Genomic DNA, 14,543 nt, shown 5'->3' on the forward strand with positions numbered 1-14,543 from the left:
GGCCTTAGGAAGGTGTGAATAAATAGTTAAGTATAGTGTACTAGTAATTAGTTCTCAAATATTAAAGCCAGTAAGTGAAGTTTTTATTTGGAGTCTTCTTAGGATGCGAGCCTGAAACTGTTATATGGAACTTTCACATACTTATTAATATAGGAAACAAGAAACAGCCAAAAAGGGGAGACAGTCGATATCCTCGTCAATTAAAAATAAAATAATGTGAACGATGTGTAAAAAAATGGGGTTTGTAAAAAGATGAGAAACGGTTGGAATGTTTATATAAATGTTTTCTTCATTTTTTTTTTATTTAAGTGCAAAAATGATATTTTGTTCTAAATAAAAATGCTTTTTATAAAAATAATGTACCTTTTCGAGAGGAAAAAAAAAATATAATGTATTTATATATATATAACAAAGAAAGAAATAATAAAGTGATGAATCAATTCTTATAAAAAGCTGCTGCTGTCATGAACTCCGTTGGTGGAGACGTAATTTAATTTCTTTTGTTTATACATAAAATAGCAGCAATAATCTTCAACAGTGCGTTGCGACACCTTTACATGTACAAAAGCAAACCTATGTATATATATTTTTATTTTTTTTCTCAATACATACAAAATAACACTGGAAATTGATAAAGCACATTTGTTTGAACCTTTGACTTTTTGAAAATTTGCTTTTCGACGGTAGCACGCATGAGTTCAACAGGCATTCACGTAAAAAAAGGTGCTCATAACATAAACGAACCAAAACTGATTAGTGCACCAATTTCCAATTTCACCCTGTATATGATTAATATAATATTTATAAATATATATATATATAACAACCGTCAACGGTAAACAAATTAAATAACCAAGCCCTTCTGGCAGTGTTAAGCCTAACCTAACTAAGCAATGAAAAAAGCAAATGTACGCGAATATTCGAATTGTTTTATAATACAGCGGAGGTTCTTTTCTTGTCAAAAATCAACAACATTAATAAAAGTAAAAATTACCTAAATTGTATTATAAAAAAATTCATGGGCGGCCACGCGGACAATTTGATTGCACCGCGTAACTTTGTCCCGGCAAACTAAGTTTACAAACGTATTTATATATATAAATATATATATATATATATTTTCATATTATTTATTCTATTATATATTAGATTTGCAAACTTTAAATATTATAAACTAGGAGAATTAAACCTAAAAAAATGGACGAATTCATATCCAACGTAGTAAATGGATAAAATAAAAAAATAAAAATAATAAATGTATAAAAAAAACAAATACAAAAATAAGTCTGGAAGGTGAAAACTACAAATGTAGAGAAGGCGGGGGCCGAAGGGAGAAGAAAAAAGGCTCAGGAAAGCTTATTAAGTTAGAAGTAGAGAGTTAATTTTGAGATTCTTAAACGTATGTGGCAACATTTGGTGGTGCCTGCCTCATATTAGTAGGCACGTACTGTCCAATAAATGAACCGTCCTCTGTGAATCGTCCTGCAAATAGAAACAAAACATGAGCACAAATACATGAGCATTGGTATATAGTAAATAGCTTATCCCAGAACCAGCTAATCCATTTTATAGATTAAAGATTACCACCAAGTGTACATATTAGTTAGAAAATAAGCACCCAGTTAGCACACCAAATACCAGTGAAGAATAAGAAGAAAAGACAAAAATAAAATAAATAAATCTTACGTTTTGTGTTTTTGTATGTTTTTTTGTTTGTTTTCATTTAAACTAAAGTAGCAAATCCTTGAGATGTGGTTTCGCCTTGCTTTCGATTACGGCCATACTGACCAATAAATGAACCGTCCTCATTCATACCCTCTAACGATTTAAAGTAAAAAAAAAAGAAATAATAAATAAAACGAACACAATGTAAAGAAAAACGTACTCCCCGAAATCAAAGAAAATTTAAGAATTTCAGTGGTTTAGTTTCTTACCTGTGTCGCCTTCGCCGTACTCAGCCATTGAATCCGTGTCACTTTCTGGTCCTTGTTTCGGTTCACTGGCTGTTGACTTGCCATCCAGAGGTTGGGAATACTCGTGGAATCCTCCGTCGTCGGGATAATCCTGTCGTCCGTTCGCTTGTTCTCGTTCGTGCACGGCATACTTGCCGCCTCGGTTTCGCTTTACAATGCACACAATGATAAGTACGAATAGTAGGAATGCTATTGCCACCATCATGCCAATAAACCAGCCAGCTGTAGCCACGTTCTCTCTGGGTTGGATAATCGGGCCTTCTACACCGTAGGTGTCCACATCTTGAGCTTGACTCTCGGCTACGTAGTTTCCATCCACAGCAACAACTGTGAATTCATATAGTTCGCCTGGCTGCAGTCCGGCGACAGTCAGGTAATCCTCGTTCATCTCTGGTGCAGTGCTCTCGCAGTTGGTCTCACCCTTCTTGCAGTACTTCACGAAAAAGTGAGAACCGGGACGTTCCAAATCTGGGATCCAGTTGACCCGAATAGATGCTAAGTTGCCTTTTACTGGTTGTCCAGCCCAGGTGAAGTTCGGAATAGCCGGCCGTACAGCATTAACGCCACGTGTAACACGTTCAATGAAATACCTAAAAAAATAAAAATGTATTTAGAAACATTCGATTACATCCGAATCGGAAATTACTTCTTTGATTCTCCGGCCGATGTAGTAGCACTAATGTACAGCCTGTATTTGACATTTGGTTGTAAGCCGGACAGTTTCGCCCTCAGCTGGTTAGGATTGTTGATTTGCGGGGTCCTAGCTATTTCATTACCCACTGCGGTACCATTTACAACGGCGTAATAAATCTTGTATCCCGTCAGAATTCCATTGGGTTGATCTGGCTTTTTCCAAGACAGTAAGAAGGCAGAAGAACCCATCTGGTATGCTTCTAGGGATGACATCTGCCCGGGAACTAAAAACATTAGGAGCATTACAGTCGTATCGGTAAACTAATGAAAATAAAAATGTTACCTCCTTCTGGTGTATCGAAGCTAAGCGTTTCACTTGGTGGTCCATGGTATTTTCCGTTGTGCACATAGACTTGAGCATAGTTTTTACTAAAAGGTACAAAGTTTGTAACCAATGCTTTGGTGGCCTCTCCCTGTACTTGAATCTCCTTGTGTCCTAATTTATTTTCAGTCCATGTTTTAATTTTGTAACCTATAAAATGTCCTTGTACAGATTCCAATGGAACTGGGTTCCAGCTAAGCAAGGCTGTTGTCGGTGATTGGATTTGGAGAAGAGTGAAGTTCTGCGGAGCTTGGGTCGGCTCATTTTCACCAGAGTAACCAATAACTTCTTCCGGCGAAACATCGGCCTCACCGAGTTCGTTCATTGCCACCACCTTAATCTTGTACCGTTGGAACGATGGTTGCTCATTGATCACAAGCTTATCCTGCCTCCAATCCAAAATATCATTAACAACGTAATCGGTGCCAGGGATGTCTCTTCTCCAGAACACCTTGTATTGGAATTTAGGAGCATTGTGTTCGATTTCTGGCATAGCGGTCCATCTAATAACCAGATTATCTGGTTTGTTACCCTCGCCTTCTACTCTATCTGGATTTTTATGAGGAACTTCTTGTTGCGTGGTGCAGACCTCAGAATGAGCAGAAGGATTTGATGAACCAATCTTATTCCACGCAATCACCCTGAACGTGTAATTTGCCCAAGGGCTCATAGGAACATTATAAGTGGTATCTGCGGCCGGAATGAAATCATAAGCGTTCACCCAAGTATCTGGGGTGAAGGAAGTATTATATTGGAGCGTGTAATGTAAAATCGGCGCCCTGTTATCTCCCATGGGCATCCACTGTATGGTCGCATCCTTCTTTTTGCAGATGATACTGTTTTTCATTGTAGGTGCATTCGGTACATCTTGAACAGTCAAAGTCGCTTGCGCCTGGGTCTCATCCAAAGGAGTTCTAGCAATACAAGTGTAGGTTGCCGAATCTAATTCAATGGTTTTTGTAATTGTCAATGAGTAATCAGATGTTTTCACAAATCTGGGCTCAGCACCAAAATCAATCTCTTGGCCGTTGTTCAACCAAATGATCTCCAATGGCAATGACGGATCCTGGACGGCGTTACATCTGAATGTGGCTTGTGTTCCTGCTGCTACTTCATAGTCCTCTGGGCCATCAGAGATGTAAGTGTGAGCTCTGACTGTGAACATGGCAGATGCATTGGCTCTACCAAACTTATTTTCTGCGTAACAGGTATACTGGCCGTTGTCATCGAATTGTACACTTTCTATATTCAAGTCGCCATTCTCCAAGACCTTGTATCTGCCGCCGGTCAACTCTTTTCCGTTATGAACCCACTTGACTTCCGGTTTCGGCGCACCGAACACTTTGCAGGTCATGTTGATGGTCTTTCCGTCAACAGCATCTTGATCTCTGGGAGCTTCAGTAATTTCTGGTGCCAATGCGAGAACATTCACGTAGACATCTTTGTAAACATAACCCAAAGAATTGGTGGCGTTGCAGCCGTAATTGCCAGTGTCGGTTTTGGTTAACCGCTCGATAATGATGTTGTTCGTATTCACCTTACGCCTTGGATTGGGCGAGGCTTCAGATATCGGCTTACCGTTATGAATCCATTTGATCTGCGGCTCTGGGACACCAGACGCAGAACAGCGGAATTGCACTGTCTCATCTTCGGCAGCGTTTATAATTTCCGGTTCCTCGGTGAAGAATGGAACTGCATACACTTTCAAGTTTATGCTGTATGACTGTGCCACACCCACGCCGTTGCTCACATCACAAGTATATTGACCCTCGTCTTCGAAGTCGACCAATTTTATTATCAGCGATTTCCCGTAATTATTCTGCGTCACCCTCTCCGAGTAAAGTATCTGTTTACCATCCTTCTTCCAGACCGTTTGAGGTAGAGGCGTCCCACCATATATACAGAATAGTTCGACCACTTTTCCTCTGTAAGCCACCTCGTTTTTGCGAGTTGCGTATTGGTAAACCGGTTCGTGTTTGTTTAGAGAGGAACCAGATCCAGATGGTTGCACGTTCAATATGACCCTATTGCCCAATTTGTATTCGAGTTTAGTAGAGGAGGCTGCGGCACACGCATAGATGAAGTCATCGCTGGCGTCTTCTCTGGTGAGATTCGAGAACCACAGGTTGCCCTCGGGATCAAGGGTCATGCGGGAATTGTTGATAGTCTTAAATCCATCCGACGTGAACTGTATTACCCAGTAGACCTTAGGTTTGGGCCAGCCGTCCGGAGGTTGACATGTAAGTTTAAATGGATCACCCTCATAGCCGACAACGGGCAATGGCAAAGAGTTCTTAAACGGGTTCAACTCGGCCTTCCGCATGAACACCGAGTTCGAGGTAGCAACACCGTACTCATTTTCGGCAAAGCATTGATACTGGCCAAGATCTTCATCCTGAGGTTTCGCTATGGATAAGGTTCCCCTTCCGGGCTGCTGCGAGATCCGGTCGTCGTAAGCTTGCCAATCGAAGGTCTTACCGTTCTTAACCCATCTGTATTTTGGTGCCGGCTCGCCGACCGCCTCGCATTCTATATAGAAGGGCTTGTCGTTTTCGTTGATGCCCACCTGAAAGAGGACTTCGTCTGTAGGTGGCTGTTTGATTATTCGCGGTGGCGATGGAACTGAAAAACACCAGAGGTATTAATCGATTGCAAACGAAAAACCCTTCCATTCTGGCTTACTTTCTCTGGCATCTATGAGTGCCCCGACCACGAGAAAACTAACTAGAGTGCGCGCCAACATGATTTCGAACTGCAAATACACAAGAAACAAACAAAAAAACACATAAATATTTGAAAATACGTTGAAGAAACAGAGGACAACAGCACCATTGAATAAATATAAATAAAAATGTGTCATCAAGCGAACCAAGGTCGTTTAGAAATAAAAATGTGAGAGCTGAGAACGACGAAAAAAAAAATAATAAGAACAGAGGTGAAGAAGCTTTGTTGAGATGACTGTATTACACAAGATACATGACTTTTGATAGAGTTGCGAAAACGGAAAATATTAACAATTAAAGAAATAGCACATGGTATGTGGGTGGATGAAGCCAGGCGCGCATGTAAATACCTTCAATTGCTTTTATTTATAATGGGTCGCCTAAGTATAAATAAGTAAGCTGCACTGTGTGTTCCACTTAACCGTCAAGTGTTTTCGCTGATATGATGGATGCGGCGGTTGAGGACGAAATGTATTTGAATATATTTTTAGCTTGGCCTGACATAATTAGTAATCAAAGAATTTTAAACATGTATGTATGTGTGTGTATATATATATATATGGATGATATCATTCTTGCAAAATGTCATGCTGAGGTTACTGAATAATGATGTCATTAAGGGGAAATGTTTTTTAATAACATTAGGGTTTCCTTTTTTAATTGAAACACGAAAAGGTGTGGCACTTCGTCCTTTTTATATATGTATATAATATATATCTATATATACTACATTAACTATTGATATTGCGACATATAGGTAAACCAACTAAATATATACATATATCTGTATATGCGATGATGAAGTCCGGAAAATGGAACCACGCTTCTAATGCAGATATCGAACGCAATGGAAGTTACGCGAATACAGGAATCAGGAATACAATCTGGGAAAATGATGTAAAACGTCTTGAGGTGTTTATATACGAGGAAACCATTCATGGGGAGACGTTCAATAAATGAGCGATCGGGGTTTTCCGTCAGGCCGATGCAATTAAAGAGCAGAAAGCGAATAAAAAAATAATAATAATGATGCAGATAGCAAAGAAGGTAATAGACAATTAAGCCTGTTGATTAGATAACAATAGAATCTTATCACTTACCAGATAATTGACGACGAGATCCTAGTTATCCATAATATTATGGTAGTAATGCGAGCACTATCCTAGTCTACTACAATCACAACAGAGATAGGTGCGGCCGTTGCGATCGTGTCACTGTTTGATGTTGCTTCTTTCTCCCACCCCCCGCGAACGATGTTATCCAATACAAGTCGACCGCGGTCCAGTCCCAAGAACTCTTATCCACAATGGCAATTAGTCACAATGTTCGCAATCAACGTTCACCGACCACTGTCTTCTGCTCTGCTCGCTCCTGACGACAAACCAAACTGCTCAAAACGAACTGCGAACTACCGATCGTTTTCTCTAGCTACTCCTTCTAGCCACCTCTTGCTAGCATACATGAAGCATTCCGTTTGACAGACGCTGCTGCTTTCAGCTGAAGAACATTACCAACTTAGGCATGTTTACGTTCCGCTCCAATGGGAGGCGTGAATCATGCAATAGAGGAGACGGGCATCGCCAATTCCCACTTTACAAACACTTTAAATCACTTTATTATGCCATTAAGGTAATTGCCCTATAATGTTACGAACGGAATATTCTCGCCCTGTTCAACCCCACAAACCCTACTAGGCAACCAGTCTAACTAGCGAAATGTCCGGACAATGACCTTCTGCTATGTCCAGGACCGTATCCAAAGACCTAGGTCCAGCGCCTCCCAAAACCCTACCATTAGCTAGTCTCACTCAATACGATTAACACTTGAATTAATATAACTTTTTAATCACGGATGCGGCATTACTCGAATGCAAACCACACAATACATATATGACTAATCACTATTCAACAGTAAAGAATTATGACTTCATTACATTCTTAAAATGTTTTAAATAAATAATAATCAATAAAGAATGATTATTTTCGTATTTTCTAATTGTCTTATGACTTAAAATAATGAGAGACAAACTGAAACAATATAATTTAATCTTATATTTTATAATTAAATTATGGGAAAATAAAGTATAGAAAATTGCAACTTTTGATTTAATAAATAATAATAAATGCATATAGTATTATGGTGGTACAAATAAAGAAGGAAAAATAAAAAGCTTTGTATTTGTTGATTGCAATAAAAATTGCTATCAATTATATAAACAGAATATAAGGAAATAAGAAAAATAATCATTCATAACGTGAAAGTCGTTATCAGTTACATGAGCAAATAAAAAATGGATATCAGTTTTATGATGGAATTATTATTTACATTATTTATTTACACACCTTAATGCTTCCTTGTATGATCTTTACACAACGATTTTTTAAATTTATCTTTTATTCTTTGTATATAATAAGAATGCTCCCGGGCAGAAAGACATGGTCAATAGCCCTTTGTATACGTTGACTTTTTTGAAATTATATATATTTATTTTGTTATTAAGAATGCAATATAAAATAATGTAAACTTTATATAAAAAGTCACTCTTTTGATATTTTATAATTAACGAGGACAGAAAGACTTTTTAATATTTATTATTATTACTATAATTTTTATATCATTTCAATTCCTGATTTAAATTAGTTTTACAAGAATCTCAAGCCAATAACATCTAAACTTTTTGCTAAGTGTATTACTATATAAAACAAGAATTTTAAAAATAAAACTAAGAAAAATATTGTTAGGCCTAATTCGTTGCAGTTCGTAAATAATCAAGGACGGTTCATCAATAGACACACGTGTTCCGAAAGATAAGAACATCATTGTGTACTATTCCATAACGAATCACTTCCGTTAACACGTTGGGATATAATTAAATATTTGCACAGTATGTTTGAAGTGGTTTAAGATTACCTTTAATATTTTCTTTTCTGTCAAAACGTTAAGTAATGAAGATTTTATTGCGCCAATAAAAAGGAAAATACAATAATAATAGTTATAAAATCAAAATGTTAAATCCTGTAAAGGACTTTTTTATTGCTTGTATTTTATTAGTCTTATAACAGTGTTTGTAATAGTTAAAAATGATAATCCAAATGATTCAAGACAAAAATTTACCTCTAAAACCGGTTTGAAAACTTCATTTTATCATGACTAATCAAATGCGGATTTAATACAATTTAGTTAAAAAATCGATGATTAATGTATGTCACACGCATGCGTATTCTGCAGATTTGATGGTTATAGACTAAGTTGAAAAGGTTATAGGAATGATAACAGTCATTGGATTGTCCACTGGTTACGTCCCTGGTCAGACGCATTATTACGCAACTGAATCAATCGCGCCCGGCCGTCTTAATAATCGGGCAGAATCTGAATGTTCCATTCCATCCGTTACGAGCTCACTTAGCAGCAATTGGCGGTCAATCAGTGACCACGTTTTTAGCTCATTTCCCAAAAACAATCTTCCAAGGTTGCGCCCATCGCTACGTGATTCAAACAGATACGTCACGCTTCCGTTGAAACGCATTACTAATTGTTATTAATAAGAACAACGTGACTTGCAAATGATTTATTCATAAAAGTATGATAATACTGTGGGTTTGATATAAATATGATACATTTTAAAAACGAATCTATGATGTTTGGTTACCGCGACTAAGCATCATCCATACGTTTTTGGTTTACTTAAAATTAAAAAACATCTAATTCCAGCGATCGAATCCGATGACTTTTACTTTATCCTTGCCCGAAGAGCAAAATCCTCAATCTTCGACACTCTTCTGCGTCCTCATCTAAAAATAAACATTATTAATCATTCGCTCATTCTCTATTACTAATTCACTTCGAAAAAAAAATGCTTGTATCATAAATATTTGCCGTAACGGTAATTGTCATTAATTTTAAGAATAATATTTAAAGTTCATTTTAGCGTTGAACTCATTTTTAAAATGACATAAACAAATTGATATATAAATTTCAATATTCGTGCTTTTCAATTATATAAATTAATTTTGATCTAAGAATTACGATATTTTTATATATAAAATAACGTAAAACTATCATGTAGTTTATATACAAAAAATTTCGACATATTACTCAAGGTTAGTATCTGCGCTCTATGATCAAGCCAAGGTTTTGATTAACCTGTTTTCTCTAACTAGATCAAATCGGTTACTTAATAATTGTACTATACTTTAGACAACCAGTTTAACTGTGCTATATTTTTTACGTAAAAGTATACGTCATTGTTTTTTAGAAATGTGACTCACACAGACTCATGATTCAGATATAAATAGTTAGCTGTTAGGATTGGAACTTGATGTTCATATATATGCAATTCCTTGTGCACACCAATATTATATCATCTCCAATAATATCGATTTAATTTTGGTAATGACTTATCAAAGACCTCAAATTCAAATTCCTGATTATCACTTAATTGAGTTTAATTTGGCATTAAACATATATTATATAATAATGATTTAATTTAAGTTCTCAAGTTTATTAATTGATATAATCCCTAACTTATTTATCTCGGGAACAGAAGAATATCGAAATATAATTTTTGAACATAATTATATTAGAATATTTAAACATTGAATTAAAATTGTTCTTTAGATAATTGTTCATATGTAAATATTGGTATTTACAGTAATACTACTTTATACCTTCATTTTAACGTAGAATAACAAGTTTACTAAGGAAGTTCTTACCAGTTGCAGCCTCGTGCCAATGTTCGTTAGAAGTACAGAAGCCTTTTGAACATCGTCGTCGATTTCCAACAGGATATTTGGATCATATGGTCTCCTCGGAATTTGCATTCTACATTCAGTGGGAGTATTAAAAGAAACATTTCGGACTTTGGGAGATGAGAATCTGACGATGGGTTTGCGTGAAGTCCCATTGTCCGGCAATTCTGCGTCACTGAACTCCGATGGTTTACTAAAAAAACAGAAACTGTATATCTATTTGATGTTGCCTTCCTCGCAACTTACAAAAGGTTTCTCTTCTTTAATGGCGTTTTGATGATAATATTAGGGATGCCGTCATTCTGCGAGTTGTTCATACTGACTTTTCGGATTACCTGGGTACGCGGCGTATGAACGCTCCTGGCGATCAATTTGGAATCAATCCTGTTCATTTTGAATTTGCCTACATTGGTTTGTGAGCTATTGTCCTTGCAGGAGAAGATCTTGCGTATGGCCCTATGACTAGCTTTCCGAAAACTATTCAGCTTAGACCGCTTCGTGATCAAGATCTGATCAGAGTCGTCTACTGAGTGCACTTCCGAGTCGGTCCCTGAGGAATCTGTATAATCTGAAGAGCAATGGTGACTTGTCTGGGAGACGTCCGAATGCATAGACTCGTCAGGAAGTTCTGAAGCATACATCTTCAGCTGTGCTTCCATCCTTGACAACTCCAGTCGAAAATATTCTATTTTCATGTCCTTAGCTACATTATCATTCAGGACCTTAGAGTAATTTTTATTTAATGTCTCCAGTTGCATCTGTAGATCGTCGATTACCGAATTGCTCGACGATTCCGGTTGCGTAATGTTCAGATTGTTCATGAAGGTCTCCTCCACATTGTTCCTTTTATTGAGTAAGTGCTGTCTTTGTATGTTCTTCCTATACAGCTTCACTTTACTCTCCACGTGGTCATAATTGTTTTTTTTTCTAGCGCTCGCGAAGTCTACATCCGTTGATTGCAAATCATTCATGAAGGAGCACTCGGACTCTTCATCTATATTCTCGCCCTACAAATACAAATACTCTGTTAATAAGAAGTGTTATAACTTATAGCTGGACTTACCACAGATTCCTTTGATTCTTCAGCCATACCGACGATACAAATTAAATTTTTAACAATACATAAAAATTGAAGAAAAAATAGCGTAAAATAAAGTTTTGATAACAAAAGGCGCGTATTTTTTGAAAGTTCGTCGCGCCAAGTTGGTGGCATTGAATCTTCAGTCGAGCAAGCGCGCTACTGCAGCGGTCCTGATCAATCAGTTTGCAGATTGCACGCATATTCGTCTAACTGTAGGCCAGAAAAATAACACAAGATGTTCCGCAATTCCTTGGTTCGCGTTGCCTCTGTGCTTAAAAATGTTGCGGTTAAGCCCAATGCCCCGGCTGCCGTGAGGTTCATGTCCTCCCACAACACCGAATCCGACGAGCAGTTCGACAATAGGTAAAAAAATTACGTAATTTTGTTGGTTGTCTCTTGAGGTTATCCAATACGAATGTCAATCTATAAGTTCTCTAACGTTTTAGGTATGAGACCTACTTTAACAGGACCGACATCGATGGTTGGGAAATCAGGAAGGGAATCAACGATATCGTTGGTCAGGATTTGGTCCCAGAACCTAAAATCGTCATCGCTGCATTGAAGGCTTGCCGCAGGGTGAACGATTTCGCCGTCGCCGTACGTTTCTTGGAAGCTATCAAAGACAAGTGTGGCCCTAAGGTTAACGAAATCTACCCATACATCATCCAGGAAATTAAACCCACACTCATTGAGCTGGGTATCAACACCCCAGAAGAGCTGGGTTATGACAAGCCAGAGATGGCCATCCAGAACGTCTATGAAATCCACTAAACTATGTGATTCTAGGCAAATAGTTGAAATAATGTTTAATTTATAATCTACAAATTTTCAAATCGTTTCAAAAGGAAAATAAATTTTCAAAAAAGAAACTTACTCCTTTTTGATTTACTTTTATTTATTTGGTAGTGTACAATATTATTGTTTGAAAAGTACATATTTTTTTTGCTTTTTTTACATGTTTCCATAGTTTCACAGACAACAAGAAATTATTTTAACAGTTTTTCCCATTCACACCACCCATCCATATAATACAACATGGTATAAAATAGATTAAAAATAGACCTTTATTGCATATTGTAAAATATTCTATACCACTGACTTATATTTTGTGTAATTCATTTTTCCCAGACGAAAATTAAAACTATTCATTAAAATTATAGTAAGAAGAGAAATTAAATATTACCTATACAAACACACACATGCGCGCCGCAAACATCAAATCATATTCTATACATATATATATATATATAAATATACGACATGGCATAAAGTAAATATTAATAGTCTCCAATCTAAACACTGACTGAAAGTGTATATTGTGTGTGTGTCTGCATAATCAGACAGAACATTAGCTCAAAGAAATAAACGATTTATTTATAATTATTTTCTTTACAAGTGCATTGCATGCAGTTTTTTAGACAATGCATACATGCACCTGTGTAGACAGAATTCTTACAAATTGACAAAATTAAAAATTATATTCTTACAAGTGCACAGCAATCACGGTTCAACTATATACAGAGAAAACAATATACATATAGGTGTATATTGCAAAGACAAGAAAAGAACACACATCAATGGAAACACTAGGTTTCCCAATGGAACTACAAATGATCAAATGAAATTGAAGAAATTATAACTTATATTCTCAAAGCAAGTGCACCATCAGTTGGTAAAATGAATAAATACACAAATACAAATACGGCTTTCCTAGTGGAATCACATATAATACAAAATTTCTTTTATATATATATATATACTGATACAAACAATACGCACAATTGTTAATAAAAAAAAAAACAACGCTCGTTTTCTTTATATTCCCTCAGTTGTATGTACTTCGATCTATATATGTATATGAATAATTGTCAAATTAATGTTTTTTTTTTTGAAGTACATAACAGGATCAAGTGCGCAGTGTCCATAATACAAAATATAAAGTTTACAAAGAAAATCTGACAAAGAAAAAAGAAAATTGTGATTCGTGACAAATATTGTAACAATAAAATAATAATAAGATAGAAACAGAACCGGTGCATGGTTTCAATATCACATTCACACAACTGTGTATATATATCTATATGCATGTAAACCGTTGTTCCAATCACATACGAAACTGAATGATGTAACTTTACATAGAGAGACACTGAAGATTAGAACAGACATTGTGCAATATGAAATCGAGTGCAATACATACGTTGTATTATTATCTTTTTTTTCTCCTGCTTTCATTTTTCTTTTCATCTTCTTTAGGACAAAAAAAACTCATTAAATGTAAAGACATAATTACGTACATACATACAAACATACATACGATCGCCTATATTCGTGATCCGTTTGATTTAAACTTTTTTTTTAGATATTAAAATAATGGCTAGCAATGTAACACAAATGTGTGTGTGTATATAAATATATGTACATTCATACCTACAAATATGTAAAAATGTATTTACAACTGGTTTGCGTTTGATAAACAAAGTAAGATAGAGAGGAAACAGTAAATGAAAATTAATATTCAATTATTTGTGGGTCCCATAACATACATTTATATACATACAAAATATTATTAATTACCTGAAATAATTATTAAGAATTACAAAAAAATGAAAGAAAAATAACATTAAATGAAGATCATTCTCCTATCAAAATCGATACATATATATATAAAAAAAATACATTTTTTTTATATATATATACATAATATATATACGTTTGCGGATTGTATAAATCAGAATCCGTTAGTATTCGGAATGACGTTCAGTGGAATCTCCATTTATCTACCTCAAATTACGTTGTTTATCTTTTTGATAGAGATTCCATAAATCTAGATACATAATCGTTTGTTTTGATAATTATTTTTTTTATACTTTTCTCGTTTGTTTTAAATTTCTTGGACTAGGAATCAGAATATATATATTTATATATATATATGTGTGTGTAATAAAAAATATAAAATACAGCATTAAAATAATATTACTAATAATAAAATAACAAAAATCGCAA

At 35.7% G+C, this 14,543-nt stretch overlaps 3 protein-coding genes across 5 annotated transcripts; 1 reads left to right on the forward strand and 2 right to left on the reverse strand.

Annotated features, from left to right (window-relative positions):
• Window positions 1-1,180: 1,180 nt before the first annotated feature.
• Window positions 1,181-7,251, reverse strand: LOC108567078 (neuroglian). Of its 3 annotated transcripts, none has more exons than XM_017927318.1 (7): window positions 6,812-7,251; window positions 5,671-5,740; window positions 2,950-5,610; window positions 2,620-2,890; window positions 1,935-2,563; window positions 1,687-1,818; window positions 1,399-1,482 (listed from the first exon to the last, which is right to left on the reverse strand). In XM_017927318.1, exons 2-6 carry the CDS (start codon window positions 5,729-5,731, stop codon window positions 1,724-1,726), a joined length of 3,717 nt encoding a protein of 1,238 aa, XP_017782807.1. In that variant the 5' UTR covers window positions 5,732-5,740; window positions 6,812-7,251; the 3' UTR covers window positions 1,399-1,482; window positions 1,687-1,723. The 3 variants fall into 3 exon arrangements, with proteins under 3 accessions (XP_017782809.1, XP_017782807.1, XP_017782808.1); XM_017927319.1 differs by lacking the exon at window positions 6,812-7,251 and adding an exon at window positions 6,062-6,174; XM_017927320.1 differs by lacking the exon at window positions 1,687-1,818 and having other exon boundaries at window positions 1,181-1,482; window positions 6,812-7,245.
• Window positions 7,252-9,264: 2,013 nt separating this feature from the next.
• Window positions 9,265-11,692, reverse strand: LOC108567105. Its single transcript, XM_017927370.1, has 4 exons — window positions 11,523-11,692; window positions 10,706-11,466; window positions 10,424-10,652; window positions 9,265-9,502 (listed from the first exon to the last, which is right to left on the reverse strand). Exons 1-4 carry the CDS (start codon window positions 11,670-11,672, stop codon window positions 9,473-9,475), a joined length of 1,170 nt encoding a protein of 389 aa, XP_017782859.1. The 5' UTR covers window positions 11,673-11,692; the 3' UTR covers window positions 9,265-9,472.
• Window positions 11,688-12,409, forward strand: LOC108567106 (cytochrome c oxidase subunit 5A, mitochondrial-like). The gene is made up of 2 exons (XM_017927371.1): window positions 11,688-11,903; window positions 11,987-12,409. The coding sequence occupies exons 1-2, from the start codon at window positions 11,776-11,778 to the stop codon at window positions 12,309-12,311; spliced, it is 453 nt and encodes a 150-aa protein (XP_017782860.1). The 5' UTR covers window positions 11,688-11,775; the 3' UTR covers window positions 12,312-12,409.
• The last annotated feature ends 2,134 nt before the right edge of the window (window positions 12,410-14,543 follow it).

This window comes from Nicrophorus vespilloides, unplaced genomic scaffold (genome assembly GCF_001412225.1).
Source record: "Nicrophorus vespilloides isolate i.1.1-1 unplaced genomic scaffold, Nicve_v1.0, whole genome shotgun sequence".
Classification (NCBI taxonomy): Eukaryota; Metazoa; Arthropoda; class Insecta; order Coleoptera; family Silphidae; genus Nicrophorus; species Nicrophorus vespilloides.

Excerpts from the sequence above, each read along its gene's own strand:
- LOC108567078 (XM_017927318.1), bottom strand. The coding sequence starts at position 5,731 with ATGTTGGCGCGCACTCTAGTTAGTTTTCTCGTGGTCGGGGCACTCATA. Across the intron at positions 5,611-5,670 it reads ACTCATAGATGCCAGAGAAA|TTCCATCGCCACCGCGAATA; the intron begins GTAAGCCAGAAT and ends GGTGTTTTTCAG. Across the intron at positions 2,891-2,949 it reads CTTCGATACACCAGAAGGAG|TTCCCGGGCAGATGTCATCC; the intron begins GTAACATTTTTA and ends TAATGTTTTTAG.
- LOC108567105 (XM_017927370.1), bottom strand. The coding sequence starts at position 11,672 with ATGCCACCAACTTGGCGCGACGAACTTTCAAAAAATACGCGCCTTTTG. Across the intron at positions 11,467-11,522 it reads AAGAATCAAAGGAATCTGTG|GGCGAGAATATAGATGAAGA; the intron begins GTAAGTCCAGCT and ends TTGTATTTGTAG. Across the intron at positions 9,503-10,423 it reads TTGGCACGAGGCTGCAACTG|ATGAGGACGCAGAAGAGTGT; the intron begins GTAAGAACTTCC and ends GTTTATTTTTAG.
- LOC108567106 (XM_017927371.1), top strand. The coding sequence starts at position 11,776 with ATGTTCCGCAATTCCTTGGTTCGCGTTGCCTCTGTGCTTAAAAATGTT. Across the intron at positions 11,904-11,986 it reads GACGAGCAGTTCGACAATAG|GTATGAGACCTACTTTAACA; the intron begins GTAAAAAAATTA and ends CTAACGTTTTAG.